This window comes from Salmo salar, chromosome 09 (genome assembly GCF_965601325.2).
Source record: "Salmo salar chromosome 09, fSalSal1, whole genome shotgun sequence".
Taxonomy (NCBI): Eukaryota; Metazoa; Chordata; class Actinopteri; order Salmoniformes; family Salmonidae; genus Salmo; species Salmo salar.
The window spans coordinates 43,935,947-43,959,024 of NC_138299.1; the positions used below are offsets into that span (position 1 = coordinate 43,935,947).

At 41.8% G+C, this 23,078-nt stretch overlaps 1 protein-coding gene across 1 annotated transcript in view; it reads right to left on the bottom strand.

The window, feature by feature from the left end:
• LOC106611370 (neurexin-3a) overlaps positions 1-23,078 on the bottom strand; it is a 914,099-nt gene that overhangs the window by 606,623 nt on the left and 284,398 nt on the right. Inside the window, exons 9-15 of the mRNA XM_082955793.1 lie at positions 22,035-22,061; positions 18,089-18,208; positions 17,470-17,590; positions 15,252-15,512; positions 7,878-8,068; positions 6,736-6,909; positions 3,592-3,618 (exon numbers count right to left, since the gene is read on the bottom strand). Coding sequence (XP_082811919.1) covers positions 3,592-3,618; positions 6,736-6,909; positions 7,878-8,068; positions 15,252-15,512; positions 17,470-17,590; positions 18,089-18,208; positions 22,035-22,061 — 921 coding nt within the window. The remainder of the gene's footprint in view (positions 1-3,591; positions 3,619-6,735; positions 6,910-7,877; positions 8,069-15,251; positions 15,513-17,469; positions 17,591-18,088; positions 18,209-22,034; positions 22,062-23,078) is intronic.

The window sequence follows — 23,078 nt, forward strand, 5'->3', positions numbered from 1 at the left end:
AGGTGGCAGAGCAGGCCATGTGATACCAGGGTGCAGGTGGCAGAGCAGAGCCATGTGATACCAGGGTACAGGTGGCAGAGCAGAGCCATGTGATACCAGGGTGCAGGTGGCAGAGCAGAGCCATGTGATACCAGGGTGCAGGTGGCAGAGCAGAGCCATGTGATACCAGGGTACAGGTGGCAGAGCAGAGCCATGTGATACCAGGGTGCAGGTGGCAGAGCAGAGCCATGTGATACCAGGGTGCAGGTGGCAGAGCAGAGCCATGTGATACCAGGGTACAGGTGGCAGAGCAGAGCCATGTGATACCAGGGTACAGGTGGCAGAGCAGAGCCATGTGATACCAGGGTACAGGTGGCAGAGCAGAGCCATGTGATACCAGGGTACAGGTGGCAGAGCAGAGCCATGTGATACCAGGGTACAGGTGGCAGAGCAGAGCCATGTGATACCAGGGTACAGGTCTGAGCGCTAGCTCCTCCAACAGCTCCTCCAACAGGTACCATGCAGAGGTGTCAGAGCACGTCAGTGGGCCATGCATTAGTCAGGTTAGTACATTATATGAATTACAGAGGTGTTATTGTATCATAGAAGTACACCAAAGTGAAGAAGTTATTTTAAAACACACACGGCATTCCCTCCAAGTAGATTTTAGTAAGACGTTTAGTGTGTACAGACATTGAACAGGGTGCTGGATGTGTTTTCAACATGGCTGGTTGATGAGACAACTGGTGGATTCAGACAAACTGACTAGACTAGGGTCACGTACTGTCATATTGAGTGTCTATAACTGTATAATAACATGGTTATAACTGTGTAATAACATGGTAAGTACTTACTCTACACAGTCTACAGTGTTGGTACATGTTGTTCAATAGAAATTACAATGATTATAACACTTTTTTTGGAGTATAGATTATGTGATGTTATTGAGAGTTTATTTTGCAATAATATGACAATGTTCAAACCATAACCTTATATAATGCATACATACTGGATGTAACTACACGCCGTAGTTCCATTATGCCCGTTCATGTCAACCCCATGTGGACACACAGTTTTAGAGCCACCAGAAGTTAATATGAAGTGTGACCCGGTGTAAGCTCTCCCTTCCCTCAACCCCCTGCTCTAACCTAGACCAGTCTACATACAGAGACACTGGAGAAGATGTACCAGTGCAACAGAAAGAGGATCATGAGACAAAACATTTTATAGCAAAGTGGTGCACATAGGATATGTGCTTTTGTTATATAAATGTTGGTGTGGTGGTGTCCAGTTAAGTCCAGGGCTGTGTTTCATTCCAGAAAGGTGTTCCCTTACCCCTCTGTCCTCGTCCACTCCCCTTCACAGAACCGAGACAACGGGTCAGACCCTTTCCAGTTCTGTGAAAAGGGAATAAACGAGGGAATATCGGAGGATACATCTATGTGGAATGAAACATAGACCAAATAAGGACTTGAGACTCACCACCATCCAGACTCATCCAATGTTTTTAAGAGGAAGTGCAGTCTCTACTGTGCAGCAGTGCAAAAACCAATTCAGTGAAAAACATCGGGACAATATTTCCACCAGAAATGGAAAAACCATGTGAAAGAAAAGATTTATGCAAGATAAAATGATTCACTTCATGTTTGTTTCTTCTTCTACAGGTACCAAAGTAACCTGAAATACATCCATAAAATAGTAACAATAATACAAGCTGCAAGTGAAGAAGAGTGAAGAAGAGGTCAATGTTCCTGAACACTAAAGAAACACTTTCATCTGTCCTGGTGGTACATGAGACATGCTTTATTAAGTTGGAAGAGACAGTGCCTGTTCTGCTGAATGTGCTCATATAACCAAACTGACATTCATCTACCATGTGTGTGTGTGTGTGTGTGTGTGTGTGTGTGTGTGTGTGTGTGTGTGTGTGTGTGTGTGTGTGTGCGCGCGCGCGCGCGCATCTGTCCATGTTCTCTGTAGAATGTGCTACTGTATTCATCTGCCTGAACACATTCCCAGTGGAAACATTTGTTGATATTACTCAGCTAAGGCAGTAGATATCTCTTTCTTCATCTGGGTGTGAATCTTTATTTCAAAAAATAAATATGTCTTAAATCCCCTCAGAGTGGACTTTGGATATGGACATGAGAGCCATGACTTCTCTAGAACATCATCTGTCAGTCTCCAGCCTGCACTGATGGCAGGCTGCTCTCGCATTCTAATGAAACTGTCTGTCAAACTGTCGGAATCTCAAATTTAACTTAGGTCGACCGTCCCTTTAATTAGCTTACTAATTACACTGGCCTATCAGGGGGGCTTCCACACTCCAGGCCTAAAATCATTTGAAGGGGAGGGGGGGATCGTGTGTGTGTATGTATGTGTGTGTGTTTGCCTTTCAGGATGTGTGTGTGTCGACCCAATGTGGAAGACTTAGCGGATTCCTCAGCAACGCTGCCAAGACAGGCTATACACGGCACGATACCAAAAAACAAGATCTGCAGACATACAGTGCTTTCGGAAAGTATTCAGACCTCTTGACTTTTTCCACATTTTGTTACGTAACAGCCTTATTCTAAAATCAATCAAATAGTTTTTTTCCTCTCATCAATCTACACACAATACCCCATAACGACAAAGCAAAAACTGTTTTTTAGAAATGTTTGCAAATGTATTAAATATAAAATCAGTAAGTATTCAGACAATTTACTCAGTACTTTGTTGAAGCACCTTTCGCAGCGATTACAACATACAGTTTTCTTGGGTATGACGCTGCAAGCTTGGCACACATGTATTTGGGGAGTTTCTCCAAATCTCAATTTAAAGTCTCATGGCAAATACTTATGTAAATAAGGTATTTCTGTTTTTTATTTTTAATACATTTGCAAACATTTCTAAAAACCTGTTTTCGCTTTGTCATTATAGGGTATCGTGTGTAGATTGCTGAACATGTATTTTTTTTATTCAATTTTAGATTAAGGCTGTAACGTAACAAAATGTGGAAAAAGTCAAGAGGTCTGAATACTTTCCGAAGGCACTGTAATCATACAGGCGGCTAATGTTTTATTCATGCAAAAGCTTCCATCACAATCATTAGTCTGTCTCCCTGCCCACCTGCCTGCCTCCCTGCCCACCTGCCTACCTCCCTACCCACCTGTCTCCTGCCTGCCTCTGCCTGCCCACCTGCCTGTCCGCCTGCAGGCCTCCCGGCAAGGCAAAGCCAGGGTACGCCGTAGGACTTGCAGCCCCTACCTACAATTCTCCAGAAGTGAACCATTTTATAACAAGCACATAGCCAGCTGCAAAAAATCTTTCAATACCTGGCGATGTTCACTGTCTATTGTGCTTAAAGGTGACATCATCAAACACAGCTTGAAGACTTCCTGCTTTACCGCCAACACTATCAGAGTTTAAATCAGCCAAAATTGCTATTGGATTTTCTCTGTTTGTGCTCTACCTTGAGGCCAAAATTCAGTTGTTGTTTTCTGTAAGCAGGAAGTCACCCCACTGTGTACGATGATGTCATCTTGCTTAGAGTACCTTTAAGCCAAGGTATTTTTCTTTAGTGAGTGGTGACACATAACATTACAAGCTCAGAATGTGATTTGAACCTTCTACCTTGTAGGTCAGCTTTGGTGAAACCGACTTTGTTAGAGAAAAGAACAGAAAGTGAAAAAACGATAAAACAAGGTTAGTAGGTGGCCAATGATTGTCGGGTTAATAAAGCCAGCACTTTACTAACAGGGACATGCCCCTTAACTTCTCTAAGGAAGGGGTCAGGGGTAAGGGCTATGCTACCATGACAACCAAAAATAAGGGACTGATGAAATAGATGGGGACAGTACAGAGAAAACATGCAGATGAAAATGGGTATGGATCAGAGATTTTGACCCTATGGAGACACACTGTATATGTATATGTGTCACTTCAACAAATGTATTAGGATGCGCACTGGACAACCGGTTTAGCTACAAGTTAACCTGTTCAGTAATTACACATTATTCAGAAGCAATTTGTTAAAACAGTAATATTTATGTGGAAATTACAACAAGAAATAACATAGACATCTGCATTGAAACCTGCACATGAATTGGAATGTTTTCATTTTACATCGATTTTACAAATGTATTCAATCAATATCAATTAGGTATTTATTTACTTTTTTTTTTTTAGATGTATTGTCTACTCAAAGCATAATGGGACAATTGCTGCTCAAGAATAATGACAACACAAAGGTTAGTATGAATATGTTTTATCATGAAGGGATGAGGACAAATGACACAAACACAGCGATAGACAGTGCAAACCCATAACGTTGTTTTATTAGAGAGTTGACCTAGTGTTTCCCCGGGCCTGCCGTTCAGTCCCCCAGCGCTTCCACCTATGTACAGAGGCATCGGCGCCATCTAGTGAGGGTTTGCCTCGATTACACTAATCTATGCCAAGTAGACCTAGAACTGCAGGTTGATGGTTGTCACTAGTTACCACAGCCACAAAGTCAAAATTGGCTATATAATTCAGGAAAAAAAAAAAAATAGTTTTTTAAAAATTAATTTAAGGTGAGGCTTAGGCATAAGGTTAGCAGTGTGGTTAGTGTGCCGAGTCCCAAACTACCGGAAACGGAAAGAGAGCCTGTGAAGCAAATTCCGGTTTTGGACGTTAACAAGGCAAAACTCCTCCTCCACATTTACTGAATTGGTTGAATGGTGCAGAAGACATTATTATATTTTTTATGTAGGGGGATCTAGTTTCAGCCGTTTCTTTTACACTTGCTATGTTAGGTTAGAGTTAAGTTCAAAATCTGATTTTAAGAAGAGAAATCGTAGAAATATAAATAATCTATAACCATAATTATGACTCTTTGGCTGTGGTAACTAGTGACAACCAACATGAAGTCCCTCAAACTGGTGAGTTGAGGTAGTAGAAGCACTATCGCAAACATACAAATGCGAGCTCTCATCTGAACATGAATAAATAGCCAGCTTTAATTACACGCCTTAGCGCTGAGATAGATAAAAACAGGTGCGGATAGCATGAACACACTACCCTATTCACAACCAATCGCAAATCAATATGACAGTTGAATTATAAAATTGTCATGCAGTTTTAAATCGGGGATCAAACAGTGGACTTTTACATGAAATTACAACAGTCAGCAAAGTTACAGGTCATTAGGGGTCGTCACTGGTTACCACAGCCACAAAGTCTTCATGTTGGCTGTTCTAGAGAGTGCGCACCTACTGCATCTCATTTCTGGCATTTCCTGTGTAGTTCCCTCCACATTGTTTGGCATAATCCATTCTGATAGTTGAGGGAGTTGTTGGTTGCGTATAGACAATGTGCTGTTGCTTCGGCTCTCAGGTATTGGATTAAGCTGTGTGAGTCTGTTTTGGAATTTTGACCTTGTAGCCATTAGGTTGCTAGTACTAAGTACGTTGCGACCATTAATACTGTCTGTTTCTGTCAACTTGAACCTGGACTGCAAATTTGTAAATGGTCCCGTGTGGCTCAGTTGGTAGAGCATGGTGTTTGCAACGCCAGGGTTGTGGGTTTGATTATCACGGGGGACCAGTACGGAGAAAAAAATGTATGAAATGTATGCATTCACTACTGTAAGTCGCTCTGGATAAGAGCGTCTGCTAAATGACTAAAATGTAAATATTGTCATCACTGTGGGCCTACAACACTGTTAATAAAATCATTTATTTTTGATTACGTTACTCCATCTGTTGTCCCACTGTGTGCTCCAAAACCCAACTAACTAGGCAGCCATTAGTCTGGACAGTTAAGTTCATACTATGGCAAATATTTAGCAAAAAATAAATGTGAACACACATTCTCATAACCACTCACAGACAAACAGAATTACAAAAAATAAGAAATGATATGAATGTGATACAACAGATAGTCCCACATACATCATGGTGTACACACTGTAATCTGTAATGAGGGGAAGATTTATGGGGACATTAATATTGCGTTATAGATATATACTCCACAATAGTCATAATGTCATGGTATATTAGGTTCATATTGCACCATTGTGTGGCTCTCTGATATGGTAATTTCAAAATAAGACAACAAAAAATAAACAATAAATACACAACGGAGATGTTGAAATTGAAAACAGAACAAAGAAACAACACGCTCCGGGTAAAACATGTACATAAAGCAAATTGATTCACATGCAAGCAATAATGATCAATGAAAACTGAGCAAAAACTATATTAACAACGTTTTTTTTTTTTTAAACGATCAAGAGCCAAGAGTATTGCAGGAAAAATTGTTCATTGGAATGAAATTTGATGCTATAGTGTAATATTTCAATAGGCCGTTGTCTCACTTAACTGAAGTACACGGAATATTTGAGATAGACACTAAACTAACGGAAATCTATGGAAATTTAGTTTTGCGTACACAACGCATACAAGCTCTTGTATCGTTTCTGACTGGAGCTTTCATATGTCTCCATATATAGATATTACAATTTTTATAAATATTATCTAAGGCGCTGCATCTAAGTGCTAGAGGTGTCACTACAGACCCTGGTTCGATTCCAGGCTGTATCACAACCGGCTGTGTTTGGGAGTCCCATAGGATGGTGAGTGAGATGACCAGAAGGGTTAGTAGGATGGACGGGGGAGGGTAAGGAACGAGGGAGGTGAAGGTACTGTTGGAGAAAGAATGGGCTGCCTGAACTGTCCTTGTAGTTTGAGTTTGAGCTGAAGTCTGAGTCGGACATGGTTTTGAGGGAAGGTGTACCTTCGCATCCGCGCTCAATCTGCCCACTGCGGAAAAGCGCGTCCTGGAGGAGGTCAGGGAGGCGGCCGTTGAGGTCCACTGAGGCCAGGCAGCCCTGGAAACCGTCCCTGGATGCCACCAGCTTGGGCAGGATACTGTACATACCAGGGCCCAGCCCAGCAATAAACAGGTCACCTGGAGGGAGGAGGAGAGGACACGGACACCAAAATGTACTGACAGTCTAGCTTCATCACTAAGTATTTTATTTGACTGTCCTGGTGGTCAAATAAATGTTTTATAGTCCTGTATCTGCAAATAAATGTGATAAAGAATATTTTACATTTTATTTATTTCTAAGAATTCATCCTAACCAACTAAGGTGGACGTGTGTAACTCAAAACCACAATAGTCCACTAAAGCCTTAGCTCTAGGACCTGGATATTCAGGTCTCAGACAAGGTTAGTCACAATGATACTCTATCTGTCAGGTCACTGAACCACCTCTGTTATATACTCTACCTGTCAGGTCACTGAACCACCTCTGTTATATACTCTACCTGTCAGGTCACTGAACCACCTCTGTTATATACTCTACCTGTCAGGTCACTGAACCACCTCTGTTATATACTCTACCTGTCAGGTCACTGAACCACCTCTGTTATATACTCTACCTGTCAGGTCACTGAACTACCTCTGTTATATACTCTACCTGTCAGGTCACTGAACCACCTCTGTTATATACTCTACCTGTCAGGTCACTGAACCACCTCTGTTATATACTCTACCTGTCAGGTCACTGAACTACCTCTGTTATATACTCTACCTGTCAGGTCACTGAACCACCTCTGTTATATACTCTACCTGTCAGGTCACTGAACCACCTCTGTTATATACTCTACCTGTCAGGTCACTGAACCACCTCTGTTATATACTCTACCTGTCAGGTCACTGAACCACCTCTGTTATATACTCTACCTGTCAGGTCACTGAACCACCTCTGTTATATACTCTACCTGTCAGGTCACTGAACCCCCTCTGTTAATATTCTACCCGTCAGGTCACTGAACCACCTCTGTTATATACTCTACCCGTCAGGTCACTGAACTACCTCTGTTATATACTCTACCTGTCAGGTCACTGAACCACCTCTGTTATATGTTCTACCTTTCAGGTCAAGGTTCTTGGCTCCGTTGACCACCTGACTGGTTGCCTTGGCGTCCACCTTCAGAGTGTGAATGTTGCTGTTGTCACGAGTGATGACCACATTGTGCCACTGGTTGTCATGTAGAGCCCGGTCGCTGTTGCCCTTGATGACGTTGGGCCCATTGCCAAGATCAAACACATAGTGGATGTACCTGAGGGAGGTTAAAGGTTACTCTGGTCACTGAATAGAATACATGTTGTACCGATAGGGGTGGTGCAGCAGAGGAGATCACCTCTTGGCCTCCGTGAGTGGAGTGGTTGGTCAGCGATTAGAATATGTCAAAATGGTTACATTTAACCATTGTAGTTCAAAGTAATTTATCTAGACATACAGATGTCAGATCTTAATTTGATGGCTCTTTTCTGGCTTTTTTTTTCCCCTTCTTCCTACCATCAGGAAATTAAAATGAGCGTCGTAATTTAGACACGTTCACTGAAAACCCGCAGTTCTCTTTCTCTCCATGCGGGGGGGCAGTCGAGTCATTCGGAACAGTGCCAGCTTATGAAAATCATCATCATCGCTTGCTGAAACGCTAAAAGCACCAAACAGAATATGAAAAACTGTCCTATTGCAGCAATAGGCCTATATGTCCTTTTACCGTAACATTAAAATGTATGTGAAATACATCCACACATCAACAACCTTTTGTTTTTATAATAATAATAACACGAGATATATTGGTGTCCACTACAACATACATATCCGAAATACAGATTACACTACTATAGCCTATCAAAACTAATCACATTGTTACGGATACAGGTATCCTGTATGTGTATTTCTTTTCTCTCCTTCTCACAGGTGACAATCATCACTCTCCAATCAGAAGACACCTGTTCCTTTTCCCTCAACCAATCACATCCCCTTGGTTTAAAATCTCTCTCTCTCTCTCTCTCTCTCTCTCTCTCTCTCTCTCTCTCTCTCTCTCTCTCTCTCTCTCTCTCTCTCTCTCTCTCTCTCTCTCTCTCTCTCTCTCTCTCTCTCTCTCTCTCTCTCTCTCTCTCCTCTCTCTCTCTCTCTCTCTCCTCTCTCTCTCTCTCTCTCTCTCTCTCTCTCTCTCTCTCTCTCTCTCTCTCTCTCTCTCTCTCTCTCTCTCTCTCTCTCTCTCTCTCTCTCTCTCTCTGTCGTCTGTGGGCAGTTATACACATTAGCCATTGAGCCTTTTTTAGGCCTGCTACGCAGGAGACTGCAGGGAGTGTGCTGGACAGGTATGGGTGTGGTGACAGGCATAGCAGTGTCAGCATATGCAGATGATGTCTCTGTGATGGTCAGGGATGGTCAAGATATGCAGGCACTGGAGACCAGTCTGAAGGTGTACGAGGGAGCTTCATCAGCTAAGGTAAACTGGGGCAAGAGCAAAGCTCTGTTATGTGGGGCATGGGGGGATAGGGCCCCTCCTCTGCTTCCAGGGGGTTTGCAGTGGGGTTGTGAAGGGCTTAAAGTGTTGGGGGTGTACCTGGGCTCGGAGAGGTGGGTCAGGAAGAACTGGGAGGGGCTGTCACAGGCAGTGGTGTCAAGACTGGCCAGGTGGAGGTGGCTCCTGTCCCAAGTGTCATATAGAGGGAGGGTGCTGATAATTAACAACCTGGTGGCATCCTCCCTGTGGCATAAACTGGCTGTCCTCAACCCCCCGCCGGTCTGCTCGCAGACCTGCAACGCAAGCTGGTGGACTTCTTCTGGTCGGGCCATCACTGGCTGAGGGCGGCGGTGTTGTATATGACCGTCCACGAAGGAGGACAGGGCCTGGTGGAACTGGAGAGCAGGATGGCTGCTTTCCGGCTAAAGGCGGCACAGAGACTGCTGTACCATACTGATGTTGGCTGGAGGGAACCAGCATGCGCGCTACTGAGGAGAGCTGGAGATTTAGGGTTGGACCGGCAGCTGTTCCTCATGAAGCTGGAGAGGCTGAGTACAGCAGGTCTCTCCGATTTTTACTCTGCGGTGCTGAGGGCCTGGCAGCTGCTAAGGCACACACGAGAAGGGGGTGTGGAGCCTGGGCTGTGGGTGTGGGAGGAGCCTATCTTCCACAACCCAGCCATCCCTTTGAGATCGGTCCGGTCGGCCACCCTGCAGAGGCAACTGATGGCAGGGGGTGTAAAAAGGCTGGGTGACTTGAGACTCCTGGGAGAGGAGGGGTGGAAAAGCCCGGAAGTCTTGGCACAGCAAACAGGAATAACGTCTCTTAGGCTGCTGGAGAGATTCCTGGAGGAGGTCCAGGAGGCACTGTCTGAGCCGGTAAGGGGGATGTTTGAGCAGCCAAAGGGAGAGGGGCCACCAATGTTTCCGCCACTGCAGGTGACGGCAGAGACTGGAGACTGGCAAGGGGGTCTGGAGGACTTGTTAGATTTTAACACTCCGAGCCTGGGGGAGTTTGAAGGGGTGGGAGGTAAAGCCCTCTACAACCTCTGTGTTAAGGTGAGGAACATTAGGAGCCTAACAGGAGTGAAGGCACATCAGTGGCAGTAGGTATGTGGGGTGGAGAGTATGGTGGGTTTTAGATGGAGGGGGCTCTACAAACCCCCAGTACCAAAGAGGTCAGGGGACCTCCAGTGGAGGGTTCTACATGGAGCCCTGGCCACTAACAGCTGGTTGGCACGGGTTGAACCGGGAGTCGGGCAGGAGTGTCATTTCTGTAAAATGAAAGAAACTGTGATTCATGTGTTTTCTGTGTGCACCAGGTTCATGCCATTACTGTCTCTGTTGGAATGTCTGTGTGAGAGGTTGGGGGTGGTCTTTACTGTTGGGGTGTTCATAATGGGGTACAGGTATTCAAGTAAGGAGAAGGAAAAATGTGTTTTGTTGAATTTTCTGTTTGCTCAGGCAAAGTTAGCTATTTGGCTAACAAGGAGGAACAGGGTCAAAGGTGGGGGGATAACAGACCCTTTATTATTGTTTAATGGGATGGTCTCTGCGCGCCTTAGGGTTGACTTTGAGTTCTATAAAATGATAAAAAGTGTGGAGATGTTTCAGGAGATATGGTGTGTTGGGGGGGCTGTCTGTATAGCTGGGGAAGATGTTTTGGATATACGGTTGTAGGAGTGGGTATTGTCTTGAGTATTGTGATGTTGGCTTGTATCATGTGGTTGCTGGAAAGGCGAGTATGGTACATGTATGCATTACAGGATGTATTTTTGGTTTTATTTTTAAGGGGGAGGTTGGGTGGTGAGTTTTAAATGAAATGAGAATGTTTCAGTAAAGAAAGACAAAAGTCAAAGTCTCTCTCTCTCTCTCTGTGTGTGTGTGTGTTGTTTGGTGGGAAAAGGGGGTACCAAGACAAGTCGCCCATGGGCATACATTACCCGTATGAATACTTTGTCTAAGTACCCTAGTTAGAACTGAGCGGACCACCCACTGTATTTTTGGTTAGCTAGCTAGTTAGCTGTTCTTGATGTTGGCTAGTCTAGTTTAGGGGTGTTCTGGATTATTGTTTCTTTGCTTGGGTCCAGCTCAGCCCCTTTTCTCACACCCCATTACCGTTTGACGGTAGATTTCAGGTGTCTGTGGTTTTAGTTCTCACTGTTACTTGTCACTATTATAAGTTGCATGGGTTATGTTACGGGTCTCGTCTCCATTCCCCCTAGAATGGAAAGGGGGAGGTAGAGAAAGATAGGGGAGGTAGGGAAAGATAGGGGGAGGTAGGACATATAAGGAAGGATAGGGGGAAGTATGGAAAGATAGGGGGAGGTAGGACATATAAGGAAGGATAGGGGGAAGTATGGAAAGATAGGGGGAGGTAGGGAAACACAAGGGGAGGTAGAGAAAGATAGGAGAAGAAGGGAAATATAAGGAAAGATAGGGAGAGGTAGGGAAAGATAGGGGGAGGTAGGGAAAGACAGCGGGAGGTAGGGAAATATAAGGAATGAAAGGGGGAGGTAGGGGGAGGTAGGGAAAGACAGGGGGAGGTAGGGAAAGATAGGGGGAGGTAGGGAAATATAAGGAAAGATACGGGGAGGTAGTGAAAGATAGGAGAAGTAGGGAAATATAAGGAAAGATAGGGAGAGGTAGGGAAAGATAGGGAGAGTTAGGGAGAGTTAGGGAAATATAAGGAAACATAGGGGGAGGTAGAGAAAGATAGGGGGAGGTAGGGAAAGATATGGGGAGGTAGGACATAAGGAAGGATAGGGGGAAGTATGGAAAGATAGGGGAGGTAGGGGAATATAAGGAAAGATAGGGGGAGGTAGGGATAGATAGGGGAGATATGTAAAGATCGGGGGAAGTTGGGGGATGTGAGGGGGAGGTAGAGAAAGTGAGGGGGAGGTAGAGAAAGTGAGGTAGGGAAAGATCGGGGATGTAGGGAAATATAAGGAAAGATAGGGAGAGGTAGGGAAAGATAGGGGAAGTAGGGAAATATAAGGAAAGATAGGGAGAGGCAGGGAAAGACAGGGGGAGGTAGGGAAAGACATGGGGGGGTAGGGAAAGATGGGAGGTAGGGAAAGATAAGGAAACACGGGGGGGTAGGGAAATATAGGGGGAGATAGGGAAAGATAAGGAACGATAGGGGGAGGTAGGGATAGATAGGGGAGATATGTAAAGATCGGGGGAAGTTGGGAAAGTTCGGGGAGGTAGAGAAAGTGAGGGGGAGGTAGAGAAAGTGAGGGGGAGGTAGGGAAAGTGAGGTAGGGAAAGATCGGGGGATGTAGGGAAATATAAGGAAAAATAGGGAGAGGTAGGGGAAGTAGGGAAATATAAGGAAAGATAGGGAGAGGTAGGGAAAGATAGGGGGAGGTAGGGAAAGACAGGGGGAGGTAGGGAAAGATAAGGAAACACAGGGGGGGGGGGGGGGAGGGGAAAGGAAAGATAGGGGGAGTTAGGGAAAGATAGGGGAGGTAGGAAAGATAGGAGAGTTAGGGAAAGATAGGGAGAGTTAGGGAAAGATAGGGAAAGATAGGGAGAGTTAGGGAAAGATAGGGAGAGTTAGGGAGAGTTAGGGAAAGATAGGGAGAGTTAGGGAAAGATAGGAGAGTTAGGAAAGATAGGGAGAGGTAGGGGAATATAAGGAAAGATAGGGGGAGGTAGAGAAAGATAGGGGGAGGTAGGACATATAAGGAAGGATAGGGGGAAGTAGGGGGAGGTAAGACATATAAGGAAGGATAGGGGGAAGTATGAAAAGATAGGGGGAGGTAGGGGAATATAAGGAAAGATAGGGGGAGGTAGGGATAGATAGGGGAGATATGTAAAGATCGGGGGAAGTTGGGAAAGTTCGGGGAGGTAGAGAAAGTGAGGGGGAGGTAGGGAAAGTGAGGTAGGGAAGGATCGGAGGATGTAGGGGAATATAAGGAAAGATATGAGAGGTAGGGAAAGATAGGGGAAGTAGGGAAATATAAGGAAAGATAGGGAGAGGTAGGGAAAGATAGGGGGAGGTAGGGAAAGATAGGGGGGGTAGGGAAATATAGGGGGAGATAGGGAAAGATAAGGAACGATAGGGGGAGGTAGGGATAGATAGGAGAGATATGTAAAGATCGGGGGAAGTTGGGAAAGTTCGGGGGAGGTAGAGAAATATATGGGAGAGAGGAAAAGATAGGGGAGGTAGGGAAAGTTATGGGGAGGTAGGGAAAGATAAGGAAAGATAGGGGTAGGTAGGGAAAGATAGGGGTAGGTAGGGAAAGATAGGGGTAGGTAGGGAAAGATAGGGGTAGGTAGGGAAAGATAGGGAAAGATAGGGGAGGGAGAGAAAGATAAGGGGAGGTAGGGAAAGATAGGGGAGGCAGGGAAAGATGTGGGAGGTAAGGAAGATGGGGAGGAAGGGAAATATACGGAAAGATAGTGGGAGGTACGGAAAGATAGGAGGAGGTATGGAAAGTTCGGGGGAGGCAGGGAAAGATCGGGGGAGGTAGGGAAAGATAGGGGGAGGTAGGGAAAGATAAGGGGAGGTAGGGAAAGATAGGGGGAGGTAGGGGGAGGTAGGGAAAGATAGGGGGAGGTAGGGAAAGATAGGGGAGGTAGGGAAAGATAGGGGAGGTAGGGAAAGATAGGGGGAGGTAGGGAAAGATAGGGGAGGTAGGGAAAGGTAGGGAAAGATGGAGGGACATAAGGAATGATAGGGTGAGGTAGGGAAAGATAGGGGGAGGTAGGGAAAGATAGGGGAGGTAGGTAAAGATAGGGGGAGGTAGGGAAAGATAGGGGGAGGTAGGGAAAGATAGGGGAGGTAGGGAAAGATAGGGGAAGATGGAGGGACATAAGGAATGATAGGGTGAGGTAGGGAAAGATAGGGGGAGGTAGGGAAAGATAGGGGAGGTAGGGAAAGATAGGGGGAGGTAGGGAAAGATAGGGGGATGTAGGGAAAGATAGGGGGAGGTAGGGAAAGATAGGGGGAGGTAGGGAAAGATAGGGAAAGATGGAGGGACATAAGGAATGAGAGGGTGAGGTAGGGAAAGATAGGGGAGATAGGGAAAGATAGGCGGAGGTAGTGCCTAGGTGTGGGGAGATACGGGGAGGTAGCGGTCAAAGGGCAGTGGGGTTGATTCCTGCCGACTCAGCAACTCTTCAACTGCAACTGTAACCGCTGTACCAATACAGGCCCTGAGGCCACCAATCATTTATACTGCCTATTGGAACCCAAAAAAAAATTGTCAAAGACTTCAGTCACCCAAAACAAGACTGTCCCCCCCCTCCCCTTTGTTTTTACACTGCCTCGATTAACGTGTACCCCCACACATTGACTCGGTATCGGTATCCCCTGTGTCTATCCTCATTATTGTTATGTAATTTTATTGTGAAACTTTTTATAACATTTTTTAGTTCAGTTTATTTAGTCAATATTTTCTTAACTCTATTTCTTGAACTGTATTCGGCGCATGTGACAAATACAATTGGATTTTATTTGCTTGCCTTGCATATGAAATAAAACAATTGATAAAAAAACATGTATATATTTTCCCTAACGAAAAACACATCTACCCCCTAAAAATATGTACATTTATTATAATCCACATAAGCATTTACACAAGACACTGTAGCCTGCACGTAGCCTGCACATATTCTACTTAAGCTACTTGAACTGGCGCCCAGTGGACCTGCAGTCTAAGGTACAATGTAGGTATGGTACTGCAGTGAATTCAAACACCGCTTCCAGTTGACACTGGTGGTGATTCTACATATCTCTTCAGGTATTCAAATTCTCCTACTGACGGATTATTTTCCTCTTGCGACAAAATGGGTCAAATTAAGATTCGACATCTGTATTCGTTAAAGTATATGTCACTTATTGTGGTGACAATATGGCTCTGTAATACCATCCCTGTGTACCTATTGTCTTTCAAAGTGGTGCTGAAACAAAAACAACACTAGTAAACAAACAACAAGGAAAGTCTAACACCAGGTGGGATCCCACTCACCCTTTAACCATCTCCACAGCGATGAAGTCGCTGCCGTCTCCACTGTTGAACATTATGAATCCGTCAGGCGAGGTGGTCTTGAACTGGAAGAACAGGTGCATGGTGGTGTAGGCCTGCAGGGTGGCCAGGCTCAGGTAGCTGCTCTTAGACTTGAAGGTCACAGGGTCAGCGATGATGGAGCGCATGCCAAAGCGGGCGTTGAGCTCACAGAAGTCGATGTCTCCGTTCTTACAGAGATCTATATACAGCATACCGTTGAACCTGGAGTAAGTAGAGCGGGGAATAAATATATTATCTGATGCATGTAAACAGAGAAACCCCTTTCTTGTTCACAGGAAGGGAGCTGTTGTTCGCTAGAGACAAAGTTAACAACAACACCTGCTGAAGTTAAGCCAAACATAACAGCCATGTTACATGATTTACATATGCTTTCTCCAATACAGACAACATTTCAACAATGTCAATATATTCCATCGGATGGCATAGTAGTCACATTCAAATCTTCTTGCATTGCCTGTAAAGAGCTTGTAAACTGTTGTGTCTTTCTGGGTGAAATAAACATTCTAACAGCATACAGCAGAAAGAATACAACAAAGTATATAACAAAGAATTTAACAAAGAATATAACAAAGTATATGGCAAAGTATATAACATAGAATATGGCAAAGTATATAACAAAGTATATAACAAAGTATATGGCAAAGCATATAACAGAGTATATGGCAAAGTATATAACAAAGTACATGCAAAGTATATAACAAAGTATATGATAAAGTATATGACAAAGAATTTAACATAGAATATGGCAAACTATATAACAAAGCATATAACATAGAATTTAACAAATAATATGGCAAAGTATATGGCAAAGTATATAACATAGAATATGGCAAAGAATTTAACAAAGTATATAACAAAGTATATGGCAAAGCATATAACAAAGTATATGGCAAAGTATATAACAAAGTACATGCAAAGTATATAACAAAGTATATGATAAAGTATATGACAAAGAATTTAACATAGAATATGGCAAACTATATAACAAAGCATATAACATAGAATTTAACAAATAATATGGCAAAGTATATGGCAAAGTATATAACAAAGTATATGACAAAGTATAGGACAAAGAATTTAACAAAGAATATAACAAAGAATGTGACAAAGAATTTAACAAAGAATTTGTCAAAGTATATAACAAAGTACATGCAAAGTATATAACAAAGTATATAACAGAGGATAGAACAAAGTATATAACAAAATATAAAACAAAGTATATGACAAAGAATTTAACTACGAATATTGCAAAGTACATCCCACAGTATATGACAAAGTTTATGACAAAGTATGTAACAAAGTATATAACAAATAATTTATCAAAGAATATGGCAAAGTATATAACAAAGTATATAACAAAGTATATAAAAAAGTACATGACAAAGAATTTAACAAAGAATATAACAAAGAATATGACAAAGAATTTAACAAAGAATTTGGCAAAGTATATAACAAAGTACAGTATTTAACAAAGTATATAACAAAGAATTTAACAAAGAATATGGCAAAGTATATGACAAAGCATATAACAAAGAATATGGCAAAGTATATAACAAAGTACAGAACAAAATATATAACAAAGTACATGACAAAGAATTTAACAAAGACATATTGCAAAGTACATGACCACAGTATATGACAAAGTACGTAACAAAGTATATGACAAATAATTTAACAAAGAAAATAACAAAGAATCGTGTCAAAGAATTTAACAAAGAATTTGGCAAAATATATAACAAAGTACAGTATTTAACAAAGTATATAACAAAGAATTTAACAAAGAATTTGGCAAAATATATAACAAAGTACAGTATTTAACAAAGTATATAACAAAGAATTTAACAAAGAATATGGCAAAGTATATAACAAAGTATATGACAAAGTGTATAACAAAGTATATAACAACGTGTATATAACAAAGTATATGACAAAGAATATGGCAAAGTGTATAACAAAGTATGTAACAATATATATGACAAACTATATAGCAAATTATATAACAAAGTATATAACAAAATATATAGCAAAGAATATAACAACGTGTATATAACAAAGTATATGACAAAGAATATTGCAAAGTATATAACAGAGTATATAACAAAGGATATGATAAAGTATATAACAAAGTATATGACAAGGAATATGAGCGAAGAGGAACCTGAGACTCTGTAGGTGTCCAATGAAGCTAGAGGGGATGGCCGAGATGAAGCGTCTCTCCGTCATGATGCCCGTCTCGATGTTGTGGAACTCCAGACGGGTGTGGTCACCTGCCATCTGGCCTGGAGTAGAGGATGGGGTGGAAAGAAAGAAAACAAGATAGAAAAGAAAAAGAAACACCGTCTGATACTAACACAAAGGGCTGAATTTAAATAGGTGGTGAATTTTGGCCAGTACGATATGGTTAAATACAACATAACACTATAAAGGAATTAACTTCAGCAAGAATAGTTCAGACCAATCAATGGATGTCAACAGTTTATAGTCACCCTTCTCAAATAGTTACTTAAAAATAGCATTAAAAAACACTCAAAGGATAGTTCATCTTATTTAGCATTACACGTCACCCATACAATCAGTGGCAGATGAGGGACATTTTCTCCAGGTTTGGGGTCACTTCCATTTCAATTCAGGAAGTAGATTGAAATTCCAATTCCAGTTCTCTTCCATGCTTTTCAATTAGGTGAATTTGGAATTGGAATCTGCCTTGAGTTCTGAATTGACTGGAGTTGAAATGAAATGGACACATTGTTTCTCTCAGACTGTAGTTGATATAATACCTTCTGCTACATCATCATCCACCGTGAGCTTGTAGGTTTTGCCCCTGCGGACCACGCGCACCGTATGCCACTCATTATCATTGAGTTTTTGCCCAGCATACAGGGTCTCGGGTCCCTTGCCTGAGAACGATGGTTGGTCACAAAGTTAAAGTCATCCTGCCTCACCAACCAAACCTTTTGCTTTTCCACTTTCCAATAGGGGCTGTTATATTGGTCCTTTTTCAATAGAAGGAGGCGATATAATGAGCTTATTTATAACCACTCAAAGAAGCAGGGTAATTGAAGGCGTATATTGCAGATGATGATGGCAGAGCAGCTTGACATGTCAAACTGACTTGTCTTCTGATTCATTTAAATTTGGAATCATTTGAGCATTTTCACATCTTATTTTTCATCACTTTTAAAATTGCATACTGTGGAAAGCAAAGGTTTGGTTATATTTAGGAAATAAATAGTTCAGGTATTGTTTTAAAAAGCAAGAATGAATACTTTTTTCTAAAACAATATTTCTTCAATCATGATTGCACACTGGACTAGCACCTTCATTGCGGAAATGTACGATTTTAAATATGTATTGAGCAGAAAAACACTGCAGTCAATGCAACAATTACACAGCTTTTACTCATCTTTATGACTCGAAATCCCTTCCACTTTTCCAAATCAGTTATTAGTGGATGAATACTAGGTTAAAAAGGACTGTAAAGTGTTACCTACAAGTATAATAGGTTGTTAATGTATCTTTCACAGCCAGGTAAAGCGCCAGAGCTTATTGGCTGAGCCGTTGCTTGGTATTACCACAATCCCTCTAAGTACCAGTAAAGTCCTGTGATCTGGACAGCCTACTGCGTGTGTGTGTGTGTGTGTGTGTGTGTGTGTGTGTGTGTGTGTGTGTGTGTGTGTGTGTGTGTGTGTGTGTGTGTGTGTGTGTTCTCACCCTGTCATGGGTGTGTGTGCTGTTCATTTGAAGTCATCACAAACAGAGTCTGTCAGACAGAAGCAGACGAGCACAGGGCCCCTGGAGGGATGCTGTATTGATTTGGACAGTTTCTTGTTTCCTTGTGCTGTCAGTTGGCAGTGTTAAAACCTTGATTTTTTATTTATTTTTTTGCACGCGGCAGTTATTGGGCCCAGTATTGTGCGGTATGGTCATTATTTTAGTCTATTTTAGTCTTCACATTACTTTGAGTAAAACACGTAATATTCCTCATAACTAAGACATACTGTACGGCTCTTTTATAACAAAGGCTATCTGAAACCAGCCTGATGTTATATGTTATCTGTCCTGAAATGCCATAGCTATTTCCTTCATTAATTAGCCCCAGACATTATAGGTAGAGCCCGACCGATATGGGATTTTGGGATCCGATACCGATTCCGATATTAGAGTGAAAATATTCACTGTTAACCGATATATCTGCCACTATTTTTATTATTATAGCTGTAATGAAAATATATATATACATTTTCTGAATGGATTGTGCTTTAAAACAGCCCAACAAAGATTCTAAGAAAGCTGATTTCTTATATTTGAGGGAAGAACATTAATTCAAGAATTTAGGAACACCAGAAAGACTATATATTTTTATGGAAAAACTGTGTGTCTAGTAAGAGGGCGATAAACTGCAATGATTCCAGCAAAAAAAATAGCCTAGGCTCTGAAGAATTAGCTGCCTCATGCTAACCAGTTGGTAAACAACAACATAGAACACATGTTCAAGGTCTTGGTATTTAGCTATGTTTTCATCGACTGTAGGGCTGTACCCACTGATTTCTGTCACTTGAAAGGATAAATATCAATCACAAAATGTGCCGTGCTATTTTGGATAATTAGGACGTCCGTACAAATGGTCACGGTTAAGGTTCGGGTTAGGTTCGGGTTTAGCGTAGGAACATCCCATGGATCCCTGACAGCACTATTTCTCAGTGAACGGTGTCAAGTACTCTCACACAGCTAGTTAGCTGGCTGGCTAGCTAGAGAGGAAGAGAGAGGCCTAAATCTGCAGAAAATCTGTCTCCCTCGAGCAGCTGGCATTTTTTCATTGTTTCGCCCACCAAGCAAGGAGTTTTTGTATGGAAGTCAATGAGAGAGTGTCGAATTTGGTGAACAACAAAAATATGTGGCTTATTTGCTACATGAGGTTTATTTAATCAAATATAAGTTTCATAATGCTTAAGTTGTTAGGAGTGTACCGATATAAGTAGGACACGTGACATCCTGGCAACTTTGAAAAAAACAACAACTTTATATCGGAGTTGTCTCGAGATGGCTATGCATATTCATGGAATGAGGCTAGTAGCATAGCATTTCTCTCCATTGAATATAGGCGATTGACGTCATCCACCCTCATCAAATATTTTTAGAAAGATTACAATAATGAGATGCATCCACCTATCCAAAGAAAGGATAGGCGAGAGCTAGACAGCCCCCTGTGTCTCTATGTGGACAATGACTCCCATTGTCAGGGCCGAGAGACATGTAATCTTGTCAGTATATCCATAATTCTTGGACAGCATGGAAATGTGGGTGGTCATTGGCAAAATGTGAATTTGGACCAGTCCCTATGAAGTGACAATGAACCCATACATCAGAACGTAGCTATGAAGTGTTACTTTGTAACCGGCAAAGTTTTTTTAGCATCTCCCCAAAAACATTTGAATGACAGAGCTTGAGGAACACCCTTCACGAAGAGTAAATATAACATGCCAGATTTTGCTGGCTTCACTAAAGGGCTGTAACGTTAACGTTACCATAGAGTAGGACACTTAGCACCGCACTTGCTTAACATTTGGGCATATCATCCATTGTTTGTCATGACACCCAACTCCCTACCATGACACTTCACCTAACAGTATAGGGTTTCTTAGTGTAATGCGCCAAGGCAAGATAGGTCTATAGCCGAGTAAAGAGCGATACAAATACATTGGTCAAAGGCCCATATCGTCCGACATTATTGTCCAATAGATACATTGGTTGGGCTATAATTATAGGAGCCGAATGTAGAATAATATGAATCATATATGTCACTCACACATGCACACATGTACCCCCCCCCCCACACACACACACACACACACACACTGAAGGTTTTCGAAGCCCTAATCACGAGTAAAAGCAGTTATTGTTGACTGTACTAAGACCCAAAATCCCTACTCCCCAAACAGAATATATTCTAGTGTCAAATCGAAGCTCAGACTTAGAGGCTAAAACGTTTAGATGCAAACAAAACTCACCAAATTAACAATCTAACACAAATCCTACAGTAACCATGAACTCTTCAACTGTGGCATTTCACTTGGATAGGACCTACACTGTATGAATAACATCTCTATAGACTGTATCTCTTTATCATGTTGTATAATCAACAGGTACATGTATTCTCCATTGTCCACCTATGATGAAGCTTTGTTTGCATGTAAACAATTTTTGAACATTTAGTTTCGTAATAGGTGGTGATTTATTCATCTCAACTTTGCGACAAAAAAACAAAATGCTAAATAATGCATCAGCATTTAAAAGAAAATAATATACTAGAGATTATAAAAAGGGTTATATAATTCTAAGTCTCTAAAAAGGGAAAGCGTATTGTTTAACATTTTTTAAACCAAATTTTTATTACAGTGAAACTACTTATATAACTAAAATACATTCATACAAAACAATCTGTCACAGGACCCTATAACATGAAATGTTCTTATTTAATAAAATATTGCCTTAAATAAAACCCAAAACCTAAAGAGATTAACAAATCACCACCCAGTCTGTTTCTAGTTTGGGTGTTTGTGTTGTCAATAGTCTACTGACGGTCTGACCAGTTGAACAGACAGACACACCCATTAGCCATTCTCCAACCAACACTATAAGAAAGACAAACTTCAAATAACACATTCCTTTAAACAGCAGAGTATCAAAATACAAGAGCAAAATGAAACTTGAGTGTTAACTTACTGGAAGTACAGTTTATCCTGACACAGTCTAGATGGGGAAGAATAAATGACAGATGAAATTGCATCCTTCAAGGTTATAGCTGCAGACATCCAAAAACAAGAATTCCACCCTTCCGGGGACGTCCACATGCAGAGAGGCGGCCATTTTGTAAAAGGGGAGGGGTATCTATACATTCTTAGGTGTTAGACTGTTAGCTTACATTACAAATTGCTGGCTTGAATTTTACAAGTTTGACTCCAATTGCAATATGATTGTAAAAATTTGTAATGTACTAGGTAGATTTAATATGTTCAAATGTCAAATTCTTGGTCCATATACAAAAATAGTCATTGCTTTATATGGTCAATAGTTGGGTATTATGTGGTAAAATGTACATAGCGCTTTTGCAGCACTTGTTACAGTCATGAAATTAACTGAGTTCTGTGACCACTACTACAACACTTAGATTATACACATGTAATTTATTTAAAGACGCATAACAAGTACACTGGCTGTCAACATTTTGAAAATGGCCGCTTTTATTTTACCAACCACATAGATTCTTCATCCCAGCATAGACTTTCATTTTGGAAGAGTTTCCTTTATTTTTAAGCTCAAAGTCTACAACTCCAAAGCCTTCACACCAACGTGTTGACTAAACAGACTATTAAAATCATATGTCTGATATTAGCAAGAAGGTGATGTTAGCTTTTCATTATGGAGCCACAGATCTTTGAAACCCAGTGCTATTATACTTGACACTGGAAGTACATAGCAAACAAAAATCATATTTACAATTTGAGAAATTGAATATCAATATCAAAAGGTGAATTGATTAGTGAAAGATAATTGACTCCTTCACTGACAACAGATTCCTGTGTGTTGTACAGGTTTATGTGGCTACCATTTTGAGATGGCCTATGGGATCCTACGATGGACATTCTGGGTGTGTCACCATGTGGCTGGTGGGTTTCATGTGTCGTCAACCGCAACAGAAAAGTGGGAGCGAACAGCCGCGATCCAATCAGCACCAGCACCATGCAGAGGCATAAGACCCTTGTATCT